The sequence below is a fragment of the Lonchura striata genome, chromosome 9 (assembly GCF_046129695.1).
Source record: "Lonchura striata isolate bLonStr1 chromosome 9, bLonStr1.mat, whole genome shotgun sequence".
Classification (NCBI taxonomy): domain Eukaryota; kingdom Metazoa; phylum Chordata; class Aves; order Passeriformes; family Estrildidae; genus Lonchura; species Lonchura striata.
Genome location: NC_134611.1, coordinates 3,852,960 through 3,867,084, shown reverse-complemented (window position 1 = coordinate 3,867,084; position 14,125 = coordinate 3,852,960). Strand labels below are relative to the sequence as shown.

General features: G+C 58.5%; 1 protein-coding gene across 1 annotated transcript; it reads left to right on the top strand.

The window, feature by feature from the left end:
- The first annotated feature begins 4,710 nt into the window (after positions 1-4,710).
- LOC144246771 (serine/threonine-protein kinase pim-1-like) lies at positions 4,711-7,477 on the top strand. Its single transcript, XM_077785521.1, has 6 exons — positions 4,711-4,772; positions 5,553-5,701; positions 6,169-6,272; positions 6,365-6,415; positions 6,714-7,086; positions 7,344-7,477. Exons 1-6 carry the CDS (start codon positions 4,711-4,713, stop codon positions 7,475-7,477), a joined length of 873 nt encoding a protein of 290 aa, XP_077641647.1.
- Positions 7,478-14,125: the final 6,648 nt, after the last annotated feature.

Here is a 14,125-nt window from a genome sequence, read left to right as displayed (position 1 = left end):
GCAGGAAGCTGCCCCAAGACAGCCCTCGAGTGCCGCCAAGGGCTTTCTAGCAGCAGGTGAGATCTCCTGAGGAGCTGCCTGAGGCTCCCCCGGGGCAATGCAGGGGCGCGGTCAGGCCAGGCCAGGGCCCCCGAGAGCAGCCGAGTCGCCGGCTGTTTGCAGTGCCTGCGATGCACGGCGTGAACAAGCCCTGTCTGCCTTGCAGCCGCTCCCGGGACTCCCCTGGGCCAAGGCTCGGGCTGCAGCCCCGGCCGTCGGCAGGAGCGGAGCCCAGCGCACGACGCCGGGGACAGCGACGGTGCCGCCCCGGCCCGCTGCCCCGGGGCTGCCGCAGCCGCCTGTGCGCGCTGCCCCGGCCCGGCTCCGCCGCTCGCCAGCCCGGCGGCTGCAGGGCCGTGGCCGCTGCCCGGCGCGCAGCACGAAGCAGGTGAGAGCGCGGCGGCCGCGGGGGCCCGGCCCGCTTCACTCGCGGGCACTTGCGGGGGGTTCTGGGCGCCAGGCTGACGGCTTCTCTCGGCCGCAGGGCAAAGGAGGCAGCGGCAGGAGCGGTACCTGCTGGGCCCGCAGCTGGGCAGCGGCGGCTTCGGCACCGTCTTCTCGGGCATCCGCCTCTCGGACGGGAGCCCGGTGAGTGGCCGCCGCGGCCGGGCGGGGCAGGAGGGGCAGCGGCGGGGAGCGGCAGGGCTGGAGCTCAGCCCTCCTCTCTCCGTGGCTCGCAGGTGGCCATCAAACGCGTGGACCGGGAGAGCGTCCTGCAGTGGGACGAGCTGGTGAGCGAGCGGGGCCAGCGGGACAGAGCGGGGCGCGGCGGGCAGGGAGAATCCCGGGGCGGGCTCGGCGTGCGGAGCCGCAGCCCCGCGGGCCCGGGCACGGCCAACAGCGCTGCTGGGGCCGGGCAGGGGCCCCCCGAGCATCCCCCGAGTGGGGGGAAGTGCAAGCGCCTGGGAGGCTGTGCCCGGGGACCCTGGGGCATCCCGGGCAGGGCGCAGCGCAGCCCCAGGGCCGCCGCAGCAGCAGCAGCAGCAGCAGCAGCACCTGCCGGAGGCGCTGATTTTCTCCTGCTCACAGCCCGACGGCACCCGCGTGCCCTTGGAGGTGGTGCTAATGGAGAAGGTGGGCTCTGGCTGCCGCAACATCATCCAGCTCCTGGACTGGTTTGAGCTGCCAGATAGCTTCATCCTGGTGCTGGAGCGTCCGGGGGCATCACGGGATCTCCTGGAGTTCCTGGAGGAGCAGGACCAGGGCTTCCTGTGCGAGGAGCAGGCGCGCTGGCTTTTCTGCCAGGTGCTGGAGGCCGTGCGGCACTGCACCGCCTGCGGCGTCCTGCACCGGGACATCAAGCCGGAGAACCTCCTCGTGGACCCGGACAGCGGCGACCTGAAGCTCATCGACTTTGGCTGCGGCACCTTCCTCCAGGAGCGGGCCTTCACGGGCTTTGCCGGTGAGCCATGGCCTGGGCCCTGCTCCCGGTGCCAGGCACTGCACAGCCCCCTTCCCTCCTGGGCCGCGGGCTGTGGCCTTCAGCCGGCCGCCCTTTGGCACGGGGCGGGTGCCGTGCCCCAGGAGCCGGCCGCTGGCCCTGCCGACAGAGGGGCGGCAAAAGTGGCTCCCAGCCCCTGGGCTCAGTGGGCCCACGAGGGCCTGGGCTGCTCCGCAGGCCTTCTTGGCCTCGCGGAATGGTTTCGTGCCTTTGGCCAGCTGGCCGGGGGATGCGGGGTGGCCTCGGGGGAGAAGCTGTGGCCGCGGGTGCAGCCCCTGCCTGGGCCAGGAGGCTGGCGCCGGGCTCTGGAAGGCAGCAGCCTGCGCCCGGCCAGCGCCGCCTGTCTCCCCTAGGAACGCGCGAGTACAGCCCGCCCGAGTGGATCTGGCTCGGCTGCTACCACGGCCATGCGGCCACCGTCTGGTCCCTGGGCGTGCTGCTGTACGTCATGGTCTGCGGGAGCCTCCCCTTCCAGGACGACCATGACATCGTGCTGGGCAAGCTCTCCTTCCGGCGGCAGCTCTCTCCAGGTTGGTGTCTGGCCTCACGACGGCGGGCTTTGGCAGGCGGCGGCACGCAGCCCGGCACGGCCCAGGGCGCTCGCGGCGCGGCCCGGGCCCCGCAGGTGACGGGGGCAGCTGGGCAGGAGACTCTGCCGGTGACCGGCGCTTTCTGGCTTCTCTCCCCAGAGCTCCAGCACCTGATCCAATGGTGTTTGGCCAAGCACCCCGCGGACAGGCCGGAGCTGCAGGAGATCTCGCACCACCCTTGGGTGTGGGGCCGGCGTTTTTGATGCCTTGCCGGAGCCTCTGCAGCACCCACTCACCGAGTCCCACGCAGGAGTGAGGACCCAAATAATAAAACAGCAAACACATTTTGATGTGCCAAGGCTGGTCGTTGTCAGCAACTTCATCTGAAGAGGGATATTGGTGGGGAAAAAGGAGACACAGGAGTCCTTGGGAGGCCTGAAACTTCTAACGGTGGTGGGTGGGGGTAGAGCCCAACAGGCTCCTCCTACATATCCCTATCCCTTACACAGGAGAAGCCCTGGCTAAAATCCAGGAAAAACAGTGCGGTGGCTCCAAGGATCAGAACCAGGATCTGTGTGCAGATCGTACCTCGCGGGAGGCACATGAATGGAACCAAGCAAGGCTGGGGCAGAAGGGTCAGACTTAGCAGATGAAGGGGTCCCTCCCTCTGTCCGTGACAAGGCCCAGGGCAGCCCTTTCCCGGGAAGTGCACAGGGAGTGGATCCTTGAGCTGCTGCACCTTGCACTGCCCTCGCTCAGCTCGGAGCCCCCTCATTGCCGGGGGGAGCTGGTGGCACTGGGGAGTAGAGAGGGAAAGAAGCAGAACACAAGGATCTGTCCTATACCCGCATGGACCGTGATGCCAGCTTCATGGGCTGCACCAAATGGCTGCCCTGTTGGGAACACCACCAGAAACCTCCAGCAACATCCTAATTTACTGCTCCAGAAAAATGAAAATCCCAAAAATTAACTCCAAGGTGCATCATTGAATATCTCCTTGGCATCTAGAGATCTTTTTTCTGAATCCAGTCATGGATTTCCTTCAGGTCTCCTTCCCCGGGACCAGTTAAACACCAGATGGGGTTAAAACCTTCCCTGCTTCTTAATTCCTGGAGTGGCAGATGAAATGCTGCTAAAGCCGTGATCTGTAGAAGGGTGGAGTTTTCTCTGAAGGTCTGGTAGTAGTTGGGTCTGGTCTTCCTCTGGGAACCGAGCAGAGAAGAAAGCCGCTCCTCTGGGAATCCAACAAAGGGCTGCCGTGGTGTCCCAAAAAGTGCTGATTTTATGCAGGTAGGAATGCTTGGCTTGTCCATCTGGGTGGAGCATCTCGCAATGGGATGGTGCGATTTTACCAATCATGCAGTGAGTCATTCAATGGTCTATCAGCAGAAGATACCTCCCCGAAGGGAGACATTGTTCTTGGAAGAGATAAGAAAACAGCCAAACCTCCAACAGATGGCAAATAGAATACATGCTTATCTTACAAGCCAAGGACAATGGGATTCATCCCAATATGTCCCAACAGGAAGCCCCTAAATCCTCTGCCCAAGGCCCTGAAAGACAAGGAGGTCCATGCTGGCTCAGTGTTCCACAGCTCTACCTGATTTGACAGGAAGGGATTGGACTCTCCAGGAAACTCCAGCCCTGATCATCTGATCTTGATAGCGGGAAAGGCCATCATTGGCGCTACTGGGAAGTGACGGGAGGACAGTGCCAGCACCAGGACAGGGCAGCGTGAGATAACGGAGGGGAATGTAGAACAGATTATGGGACGCAGGGAATGGGGCTGCGGCCCAGCCTCATCCCTAATGGAGTGCAGCTGTAGAAGACAGGTGAACAGCACTGAAGGAAAAGAAGCACGGAATGCTGATGTTTATTGACCAACCACAAAAGAGTAAAAGGGCACACAGATATTACGCATGTGGGGGAAAAGGGTATAAACGTTTGTAGTGGGAAATAATAAAATGCAGGTGCTTGAAACCTTTCAGGGTGTCAGTCATGAGTCCGCAGTCAGGGAAATTCCTGTCTGAATGACTGTGCCACGACCATGAGGTCACCCGTCTCATGGATGATGGGAAGGCAAAGCAGGTTCTATTTCAGGATTTTAAGCGGAGTTTTGATCCTGTCCCTCACAGAATACATCTGGAGCTGGTGTCCAGGTGTGAGACACACAGAGAAAGGGTGTGCTGGCTGAAGAATGGGCTGATGTATTGGTTTTCAATGGGATAGGATCCATTTCCTTCCCAGGGAGCGGCAAAGAGCTGGGTTTGGATTCGGGACGGGAATGTGGTAGACAGCACACAGATGGCTTGGATGTTGCTGAGCGGGGCTTGCCCTCCTCAAGGACTTTGCAGTGTCACACTGGACAATCCATGTCCCATGCTCTGCCAGCAAGGAGGTGAGACCATCAACACTCCCCTCCTCTTAAAGAAGATTCTTCCACGCACTCTGCTCCAGAGAGCTGGCAAGTGCCCATAGGGAGCCCCCTGATCCCTGCTGGGGCACTGCGGAGGGCGGGGCCGAGGCAGGGCTGTGATGGCACAAAGGGGCAGAGCGCTGGCGTGAGGCAGGGCTGTGATGTCCCAGGGCTGTGCTGGCCGCAGCACTGTGACATCACTGCGACATCACCGCGCTGTCGCTGCATAAAAGGGGCCGGTGCCCGCAGCTGCCAGTGCAGTTGCGATGGCACGTGCTGGAGCCATGGGTGACAGCGGCGACCTGATGACTGCGCTTGTCCTGCTGCTGGCCGCCGTGGCTGTCTGGTGGGCCTTTGGCCACCGGCAACCACGCAGCCGGCGGGCACGGACAGGAAAGAGGAGCAAGCGCCGCGGGGCCAGGCCCAGAGGCTCACGGAGGAAGCGAGGAGCCCCTGCGGCTCCCAGGCTCCCCCGGCCTCGGGCCGCTCCTGGCAAGCGGCCGCGTGCTCCCGCCAGCCCCCTGGGCAGCCCCTGCGGCTGCGGCCCCTGCCTGGCAGAGGCCCGGGAGCTGTGGAAACTGATGCTGCAGCTCTGGGATGGCAGCGGGACACGTGCGCCCTTCTACTCGGGGATGTGGCAGGCCTTGTGGAAACAACTGAAGGAGCTGCAGAAGCGAGTCCACCTGCCCTGCTGTGGCTCGGACAGCTCCTCCGGAAGCCTCCATCCCTCCCAGAGGCTGCTCCCAGCGAGATCTTCCATCCCTGGAAGATCCTCAAGGCCTGTAAGGATGGTACAGCAGGGGGGAGCCACCACCATCCATGCAGGAACCTCAGGCTGTCAGAGATCCTGCACCCTGCCAGGAGCCTCTGCTATCTCTGACAGCCTCCATCCCTCGCAGAGGCTCAGTGAGACCTGTCATGCTGTGGAAGGAGCAGAGCCCGTGGACAGGTCTCCCAGCTCCCTTGGACTCACGGATGTCAACAACATGGGCGCAATCCTGACCCTTGACGTGGCAGGGGAAAGCCCAAAAGTCCAAAAGGGAGCCCAGCCCGATGCGGGGGAGCCTGCTCAGGAGCAGCTGGCGGGGCAGCAAGAGTCCTGGAGCCAGCTGTGGTCATCCCACAGCAGCCAGGACAGCCAGGACGCTGTGCCGCTTGTGCCAGCGGGCAACAGCCCGAGCCTGGTGGTGGAGACGAGCCTCCAGAGGTTCCTCCACCTGCAGGAAGCTGCCCCAAGACAGCCCTCGAGTGCCGCCAAGGGCTTTCTAGCAGCAGGTGAGATCTCCTGAGGAGCTGCCTGAGGCTCCCCCGGGGCAATGCAGGGGCGCGGTCAGGCCAGGCCAGGGCCCCCGAGAGCAGCCGAGTCGCCGGCTGTTTGCAGTGCCTGCGATGCACGGCGTGAACAAGCCCTGTCTGCCTTGCAGCCGCTCCCGGGACTCCCCTGGGCCAAGGCTCGGGCTGCAGCCCCGGCCGTCGGCAGGAGCGGAGCCCAGCGCACGACGCCGGGGACAGCGACGGTGCCGCCCCGGCCCGCTGCCCCGGGGCTGCCGCAGCCGCCTGTGCGCGCTGCCCCGGCCCGGCTCCGCCGCTCGCCAGCCCGGCGGCTGCAGGGCCGTGGCCGCTGCCCGGCGCGCAGCACGAAGCAGGTGAGAGCGCGGCGGCCGCGGGGGCCCGGCCCGCTTCACTCGCGGGCACTTGCGGGGGGTTCTGGGCGCCAGGCTGACGGCTTCTCTCGGCCGCAGGGCAAAGGAGGCAGCGGCAGGAGCGGTACCTGCTGGGCCCGCAGCTGGGCAGCGGCGGCTTCGGCACCGTCTTCTCGGGCATCCGCCTCTCGGACGGGAGCCCGGTGAGTGGCCGCCGCGGCCGGGCGGGGCAGGAGGGGCAGCGGCGGGGAGCGGCAGGGCTGGAGCTCAGCCCTCCTCTCTCCGTGGCTCGCAGGTGGCCATCAAACGCGTGGACCGGGAGAGCGTCCTGCAGTGGGACGAGCTGGTGAGCGAGCGGGGCCAGCGGGACAGAGCGGGGCGCGGCGGGCAGGGAGAATCCCGGGGCGGGCTCGGCGTGCGGAGCCGCAGCCCCGCGGGCCCGGGCACGGCCAACAGCGGTACTGGGGCCGGGCAGGGGCCCCCCGAGCATCCCCCGAGTGGGGGGAAGTGCAAGCGCCTGGGAGGCTGTGCCCGGGGACCCTGGGGCATCCCGGGCAGGGCGCAGCGCAGCCCCAGGGCCGCCGCAGCAGCAGCAGCAGCAGCAGCAGCACCTGCCGGAGGCGCTGATTTTCTCCTGCTCACAGCCCGACGGCACCCGCGTGCCCTTGGAGGTGGTGCTAATGGAGAAGGTGGGCTCTGGCTGCCGCAACATCATCCAGCTCCTGGACTGGTTTGAGCTGCCAGATAGCTTCATCCTGGTGCTGGAGCGTCCGGGGGCATCACGGGATCTCCTGGAGTTCCTGGAGGAGCAGGACCAGGGCTTCCTGTGCGAGGAGCAGGCGCGCTGGCTTTTCTGCCAGGTGCTGGAGGCCGTGCGGCACTGCACCGCCTGCGGCGTCCTGCACCGGGACATCAAGCCGGAGAACCTCCTCGTGGACCCGGAGAGCGGCGACCTGAAGCTCATCGACTTCGGCTGCGGCACCTTCCTCCAGGAGCGGGCCTTCACGGGCTTTGCCGGTGAGCCATGGCCTGGGCCCTGCTCCCGGTGCCAGGCACTGCACAGCCCCCTTCCCTCCTGGGCCGCGGGCTGTGGCCTTCAGCCGGCCGCCCTTTGGCACGGGGCGGGTGCCGTGCCCCAGGAGCCGGCCGCCGGCCCTGCCGACAGAGGGGCGGCAAAAGCGGCTCCCGGCCCCTGGGCTCAGCGGGCCCACGAGGGCCTGGGCTGCTCCGCTGGCCTTCTTGGCCTCGCGGAATGGTTTCGTGCCTTTGGCCAGCTGGCCGGGGGATGCGGGGTGGCCTCGGGGGGAAGCTGTGGCCGCAGGTGCAGCCCCTGCCTGGGCCAGGAGGCTGGCGCCGGGCTCTGGAAGGCAGCAGCCTGCGCCCGGCCAGCGCCGCCTGTGTCCCCTAGGAACGCGCGAGTACAGCCCGCCCGAGTGGATCTGGCTCGGCTGCTACCACGGCCATGCGGCCACCGTCTGGTCCCTGGGCGTGCTGCTGTACGTCATGGTCTGCGGGAGCCTCCCCTTCCAGGACGACCATGACATCGTGCTGGGCAAGCTCTCCTTCCGGCGGCAGCTCTCTCCAGGTTGGTGTCTGGCCTCACGACGGCGGGCTTTGGCAGGCGGCGGCACGCAGCCCGGCACGGCCCAGGGCGCTCGCGGCGCGGCCCGGGCCCCGCAGGTGACGGGGGCAGCTGGGCAGGAGACTCTGCCGGTGACCGGCGCTTTCTGGCTTCTCTCCCCAGAGCTCCAGCACCTGATCCAATGGTGTTTGGCCAAGCACCCCGCGGACAGGCCGGAGCTGCAGGAGATCTCGCACCACCCTTGGGTGTGGGGCCGGCGTTTTTGATGCCTTGCCGGAGCCTCTGCAGCACCCACTCACCGAGTCCCACGCAGGAGTGAGGACCCGAATAATAAAACCGAGAAATAAAACAGCAAACACATTTTGATGTGCCAAGGCTGGTCGTTGTCAGCAACTTCAGCTAAAGAAACCTCAGGAAAAGGGGGAATCAGAGTGCTGCCTTCAGTCTTTGTTAAGCTTTCCATGCCTGTCCTCCAGGGTGGTACTTTATATCTTCCAGCTCCGGCGGTAGTGCACGTAGGAGGGGTTTTGCCGATCCAAGAAATGCTGCCCTTGCAAAGTGGCAGGGCTTCTTGGTGTCTCTTGAAGTTGCCCTCCACCACACACCCACTCCGGGTGGCTTGTCAATGGCAATATTATCCTTCGCCGCTTCCTTCAAATATTGTCCAACATTTGGCGCTAACGTTGAATTGTTCTGAGGAAGACAACCACATAGGACTGTAGGACAAGAATTTTTGTGGCAGTAACTGCTGTGTACAAGAGTTTCCATTCGTCTTTCTCAATAAATATACAAGGAAGTGTAATTCTCAGCTGGCCAAAGAAGATACTACTTCCAAGGCCCAAGCCACCCGGAGTGGGTGTGTGGTGGAGGGCCTGGGCCATGCCTAAGGCTGGCTCAAGAGTCTCTAAGTGACTAGGGGAAATCAGCACCGAGGGTCAGACTGGATCCCCTGGTTCATGGGCAAAAGGTAAAAACCTAATATGTACAATACTAGTTTGGTCAGAGGGAGGTTCAAAGAGCTGGAATACCTAATGAAAAAAAAACTTCCATTATGAAAAAGGAAGATAATTTCACTTCATTTCTTGAATTCCCATCTTATTTGAAGAAAAAAAAAAAGTTCAAAGATAAGCAAATATGGATCTCATAGAACTGATTAGTATCTATGTTTTCTAATTCCGTTTTTAAACTTGTGTGTTAAGCAACTGAATTAAAACATGTTGCTGTAATTGTGGGTTGAGGCATGTATTATCTCCATTAATAGTCTTTATTATTTATGAGATATAGGCAATATTCAAATCTTTGCATAAAACTTCTTGGCTAATGCAATCTAAGTACCTAAATATAATTAGTGGAACAGTTTGTTAGCATAATCATTACCATGGGCTGTAATTACCATAAATTTTAATTTCATGACCTTGTAGAAGAGATTATAATTGCACAAACCATCATTGTGCTGAGAATGTTTTCCTCTTGAATGTTGTTTTTTGAAGATGATCACCATAATGTTTTGAAATTATTATTATTGTAGTACTCGTCTGCATTCAGAGAATCAGAGAATGGTTTGGATTAGAAGGAGACTTTGTAATCATAAAGCTTGTAGATCATCTGGTTCCTGCCATAGGCAGCAACACATTCCTCTAGACCAGTTTGCTCCAAGCCCTGTCCAATCTGGCCTTGGACACTTCCAGGGATGGGGCAGTCATCTCCAGGACAGCTTCTCCAGGAAACCTGTGCCAGGGCGTCACCACCCTCACATGGAATAATTTGTCTCCATCTAACCCTGCCCTCTGGCAGTGGGAAGACATCCCGCTTTGTCTTGACACCCCAGACCCTTGGAAACAGTCATTCTCCGTCTTTCTTTCCCATGTGCTCCCTTCAGAAACTGGAAGGCCACCATTAGGCCACCCCAAATATGCCCTGGCTACTTTTCTTAGGGACAATTTACCAGAGCCTTGCTGGCTGGGATTCTAATTTGTTAATTCATACATCTTAGATACTAATGAACGTTCAAAGGGAACAAATTCTTTGATTTGTACTCAGCATCCTGTATCTGGGCACCAAGAGGTTTGCTGAGTGGGAATGATGGAATTGGTAGAATTGTGGGGACACACTCATAAAACTTCTGCCAGGTTTAGGTTCATGTCTCAAGCACCAACTATCCATTGCCATCTTGGTGAAGAAAATTCTACATCCAAATGGATTTTTTCAGGCTGTGAACTGCAAGCCATGCAGTGGGGTCCATCCTGCCATGCCAGTATTGACAGCTGGGCTGAGCAGCACCACTGGCTGCCATGACCTCAGCACCACAGAATGGGCTAATTGCCCTAATCAGCATTGGCTGTGTGGGAGCTGTGCCAAGGAAAATATTCGTGGAGTTGTCACATCAATTAACCCTTTAGCAGAAGGAGGATCCTCATTCCACGACTATGGATCTGTTAGCTGGAGAAAGGGACAACCAATCTTTTGGAAAATATAGCAAATGGAACTACCACTGCTATGCAAGCATTTCACAGTAAGTGGCTCAGTATCACAGACTGCTGCTCATAAGTGCCCAGCCTGAGACTAGTTGCTGGCTACAGTAGGAGGTGTTGGCATGTTAGTAAATACTGTCTGCTGTTATCTGTGCAAACCAAGATCAATGCATTGAGACCAACCTGAAATTCTGGAGAAGACTAAAGCCCTCATGCAACATGATAACCAAAATTAATTAGTGTAAAACAGCTGTTTTGTGGTCATGACTTAGCTTTTGTTTCCCAGGTCTCAGGGAATAGATTTTAGCTGTACTTACTCTCTAAGACAAATAGCTTTAAATGGATGCCAGCTCTGTTCAGCTTCATTATCCTTGAGGACAGTTTCCAGGGCATCCTATGTGGACACTTCCTTAAAAAACTGCAAGTTTGCTCTCCTAAAATTTAGGGTCTTAATCACAGCCAGACTCTTAAATGCTCCTGCAAATAAAAGTCAATATATAGACAAATGTTTACAAAAGCCAGTGTGAATGAACATGGAGGGGGAAAAAAATTTAAAAGCAGCTCTCCTGCCAAGGATCAAAGGCCAACACTCAGAATTCCCAGCTGGCACTCACTGCCAAGTGCTGCAGCAATGCTGAGTGCCAAGGCACTGGAAACTGCCTTTGCCATTGCAGCCCTCGCACTCCCCTGAAAAGGCAAGGGCCGGCTCCCTGCTGCTGCCCTTCCCCGGCACGGATTTCAGTCCCGACCTCACTGGTTCTCATCTTGGGCATTCTCAGCTCTGGACTGCAAACGTGCTGCCATCAGGAGATGGTTCTTTGCTACACTGCATCAGCAACGCTGGAGATTATTCCTGACAATTCAGCAGAGTCGAACTTATAGGAAGAGTGAGTCACCTGTAGCTGAAATTAAGTTCTGATCCTAATTATTTCACAGAAATTGTAGGGCATTTGAACTCTCCCTCTAATATCTGCTCTGTTTGCGCGGCTGTAATATTGAATTGTTTTTAAAAATGCCTAACAAGGGGTCTGCAAGGTATAATAATTCTTCCGCGGTTTTTTTTCTTCTCCAAAGGAGCGGTGCTTTCCGTGGTAAGTGGGAGATGAGTGACTTCTGCCATCGTTCCGCCAGAGGACGGGAATCCAGGAGCGGCAGCAGCCGCCGTGTACCGGCAGGACCGCCCGGTGTCCCCCTCGTGCCGCAGAGCGCTGCGAGCGCCTCCGGCCCTGCTGCTCCGAGGGCGACGGATCCACCGCGAGCCCCAGGATGGCCGGGCGAGGCTCCCCGAGGCTCCCCGGTCGGCAGCTCACACCTGAGGGCCACCGGCTGCCAGAACGGCAGGTGAGCCGCCTTGGCACGGCCGAGGGCTGCAGAAGGAACAGCACAAGCTCCAGCTAAAAGGTCTGCGCTGAAGTTGTTCCATGGCGATTCCTCAGCTGCTGGAAACAGTAGGAGATGCGGCAGCTGCTCCTCCCTCGGCAGAGGAGTGTCCTGGGGACCCAAAGCATCGTTTCATGAAGGTGAAAAGCCAAAACACACAAGCCCTCTGCTGTGAAGCTTCCCTGCCAGAGCTGCTGGCGCTGCTCACACAGGGCAGAGGAGGCACGGGAGGTGCAGACACTCTCTGCTGCTGAGTCCTGCCTCAGAAGTGTCAGCAGACAGCTGGAGACCAGGAATGATGATCAGGCTCCCTGGTCTCTCTTCTTTCTTGCATCCTGGACTGTGGTATTGAAATGAAATCATTCCTTGTGACTGATTTCTCAAAGCTTTATTCTCTGCTTCAGATTCTTTTGCATCCTGGAAAAGACCTGCTTCCCCCTTGCTTTGTGTTTATCTTCTGCTACACCTTGGCTTGTAAAATAAAGGATTACTGTACTGCTGCTTTGGAGAGGAGAGGGAAATCACCACTGCCGCTGTATATAAGTCAGCACATGCTCAGGTGTGCAAGAAGGTCAAGGGCAGCCTTGTGTGGCCAGCAGCCATAGTATGGCCAGTGGGACCAGGGCACTGATTGTCCCCCTGTTCTGGGCACTGCTATGGCCAAACCTCAAATCCTCAGGTGATTTGTGGTACCCTCATGACAAAAAAGACATTGAGGACAGGGGTGTGTCCACAAAATTGACTAGATCTGGTGAATGGGATGGAGAACAAGGAGCAGCTGAGGGAGCTGGGTGGGCTGTCTGGAGAAAAGGAAGCTCAGGGAGGACATTCTGGATCTGCACAGCTCCTGAGAGGAGGGGACAGTCAGGTGGTGTAGGATTCCTCTCAGTTAACAAGTAACATATAAGAGGGAACAGCCTCAAATTGCACCTGTGGAGGTGCATAGGCTGAGTTGGAAAGGACCCACCAGGATCAGCTAGTCCAGCTCCTGGCCTGGCACATGACACCCCAACAATCCCATCACATGCCTGAGTGTTGTCCAAATATTTCTTGAACTCATACAAGCTTGGTGCTGCGACCACTTCCCTGGGGAGCCTGTGGGAAAAAAAAGACCTTTTCCTGATATCCAGCCTAAACCTCTCTTGACTTAGCTCAGGGAGCCAGATTATGCTGAGCCACTGCTTTAGGGCTTTTGATTAATGCCTATAAACACTATCATTATTGATTATTTATCAGAGGCTGCGACCTTAGAGGTTTCTTCCCGCAAGGGCAGGTGTGTTCTCATTCCCGTGATGAGCTGAAAGGTGCGGACGTGGTTAGTCTGGCCTGCCTTGCGCGGAGACGAGCACAAAGCGGGGCTGCGATCCGCGGCTGCGGGGCCCGGGCGCTGCCGGCGGCGGCGGCCGGGGCGCTGCGGGTGAGGCCGGCCCCGCTCCGCCCCCGCTCCGCCCCCGTTGGTCTGACAACGGCCCGCGCGGCTCCGCCCGAGGGCCGCGGGGCACGGGAGAGCCGGGAGCGGCCCCGCAGCGCCTGGAAGGTCAGCAGCCTGGAGTTTCACCGCCGGGAATCTCCCGGAGCCGCTCTGGAGGCTGGAGCTTCTCTGCTCTACTCAGGCTGGGAGAGCTGGGGGTGTCCCGCCTGCAGAGAGACCTCGGAGCCCCTTGCGGTGTCTACAGGGGCTCCAAAAGAGCTGGAGAGGGACTTTGGATAAGGGTCTGGAGTGGCAGGACGAGGGGGAATGGCTTCAAACTGCCACAGGGCAGGGTTAGATGGGATATTGAGAAAGATTTGTTCCCTGTGTGGGTGCTGAGGCCCTGGCACAGGGTGCCCACAGCAGCTGTGGCTGCCCCTGGATCCCTGGCAGTGTCCAAAGCCAGGCTGGACAGGGCTTGGGGCAAGCTGGGATAGCACAAGGTGCCCCTGCCCACAGCAGGAGGTTGGAAGATGATCTAAGATGATTTTAGGTCTCTTCCAGCCCAAACCACTCTGTGATTCAAGGAGCAAGGAAGGCCCTTTTCCCAGTGAAGTGTTGTGTCTCCTCTTGGCTCCCAGCTTGCAGTTGCCAGTTCTTCTGGAAGCAGGCCCGGCCACTCAGCTGCGATGAGCCACTAGATCTCCATAGGACGAGTGTGACATGTTCACAGAGAGGAAGGCTGTAAACAGATCTTCAAGGCCAAGGTAAAAAAAGCAAAGGATTGAGCAAAAGCCAAAGGAATTTCTTGTGTTAGTCAGTTTTCTGGCTGTTGAAATGCCCCAGGTCATTTTCATAGTTTCTGGTTTTGGTTTGTTTTAGTAAAAAATGAATGTGTTATCTCCAGCATATGCTCTCCAATGCATGTACATGTGTTCCCATCTCTTTGTTGTATATCAGGTTATATTCACTGAAGGCAGAATCATAACACAGCAGTAAAAGATTTAAAGCCATAGTTATCCAGATTCAGGCATTTCTCACTCTGCTGTTTACTTTCTTGGTAACTGTAAGTAAAGCAACACCATCCAGTTTCTCCACTTTTCCTCTCTGAGGAAAAGATTATCCTTTTCTTTTTTTCTCATTTTGAAAATAGCCTTAGATGAAAATGGTTACGTGTGGTACGTAGAGTTCATTGTTTTACCTTTCTCTTCT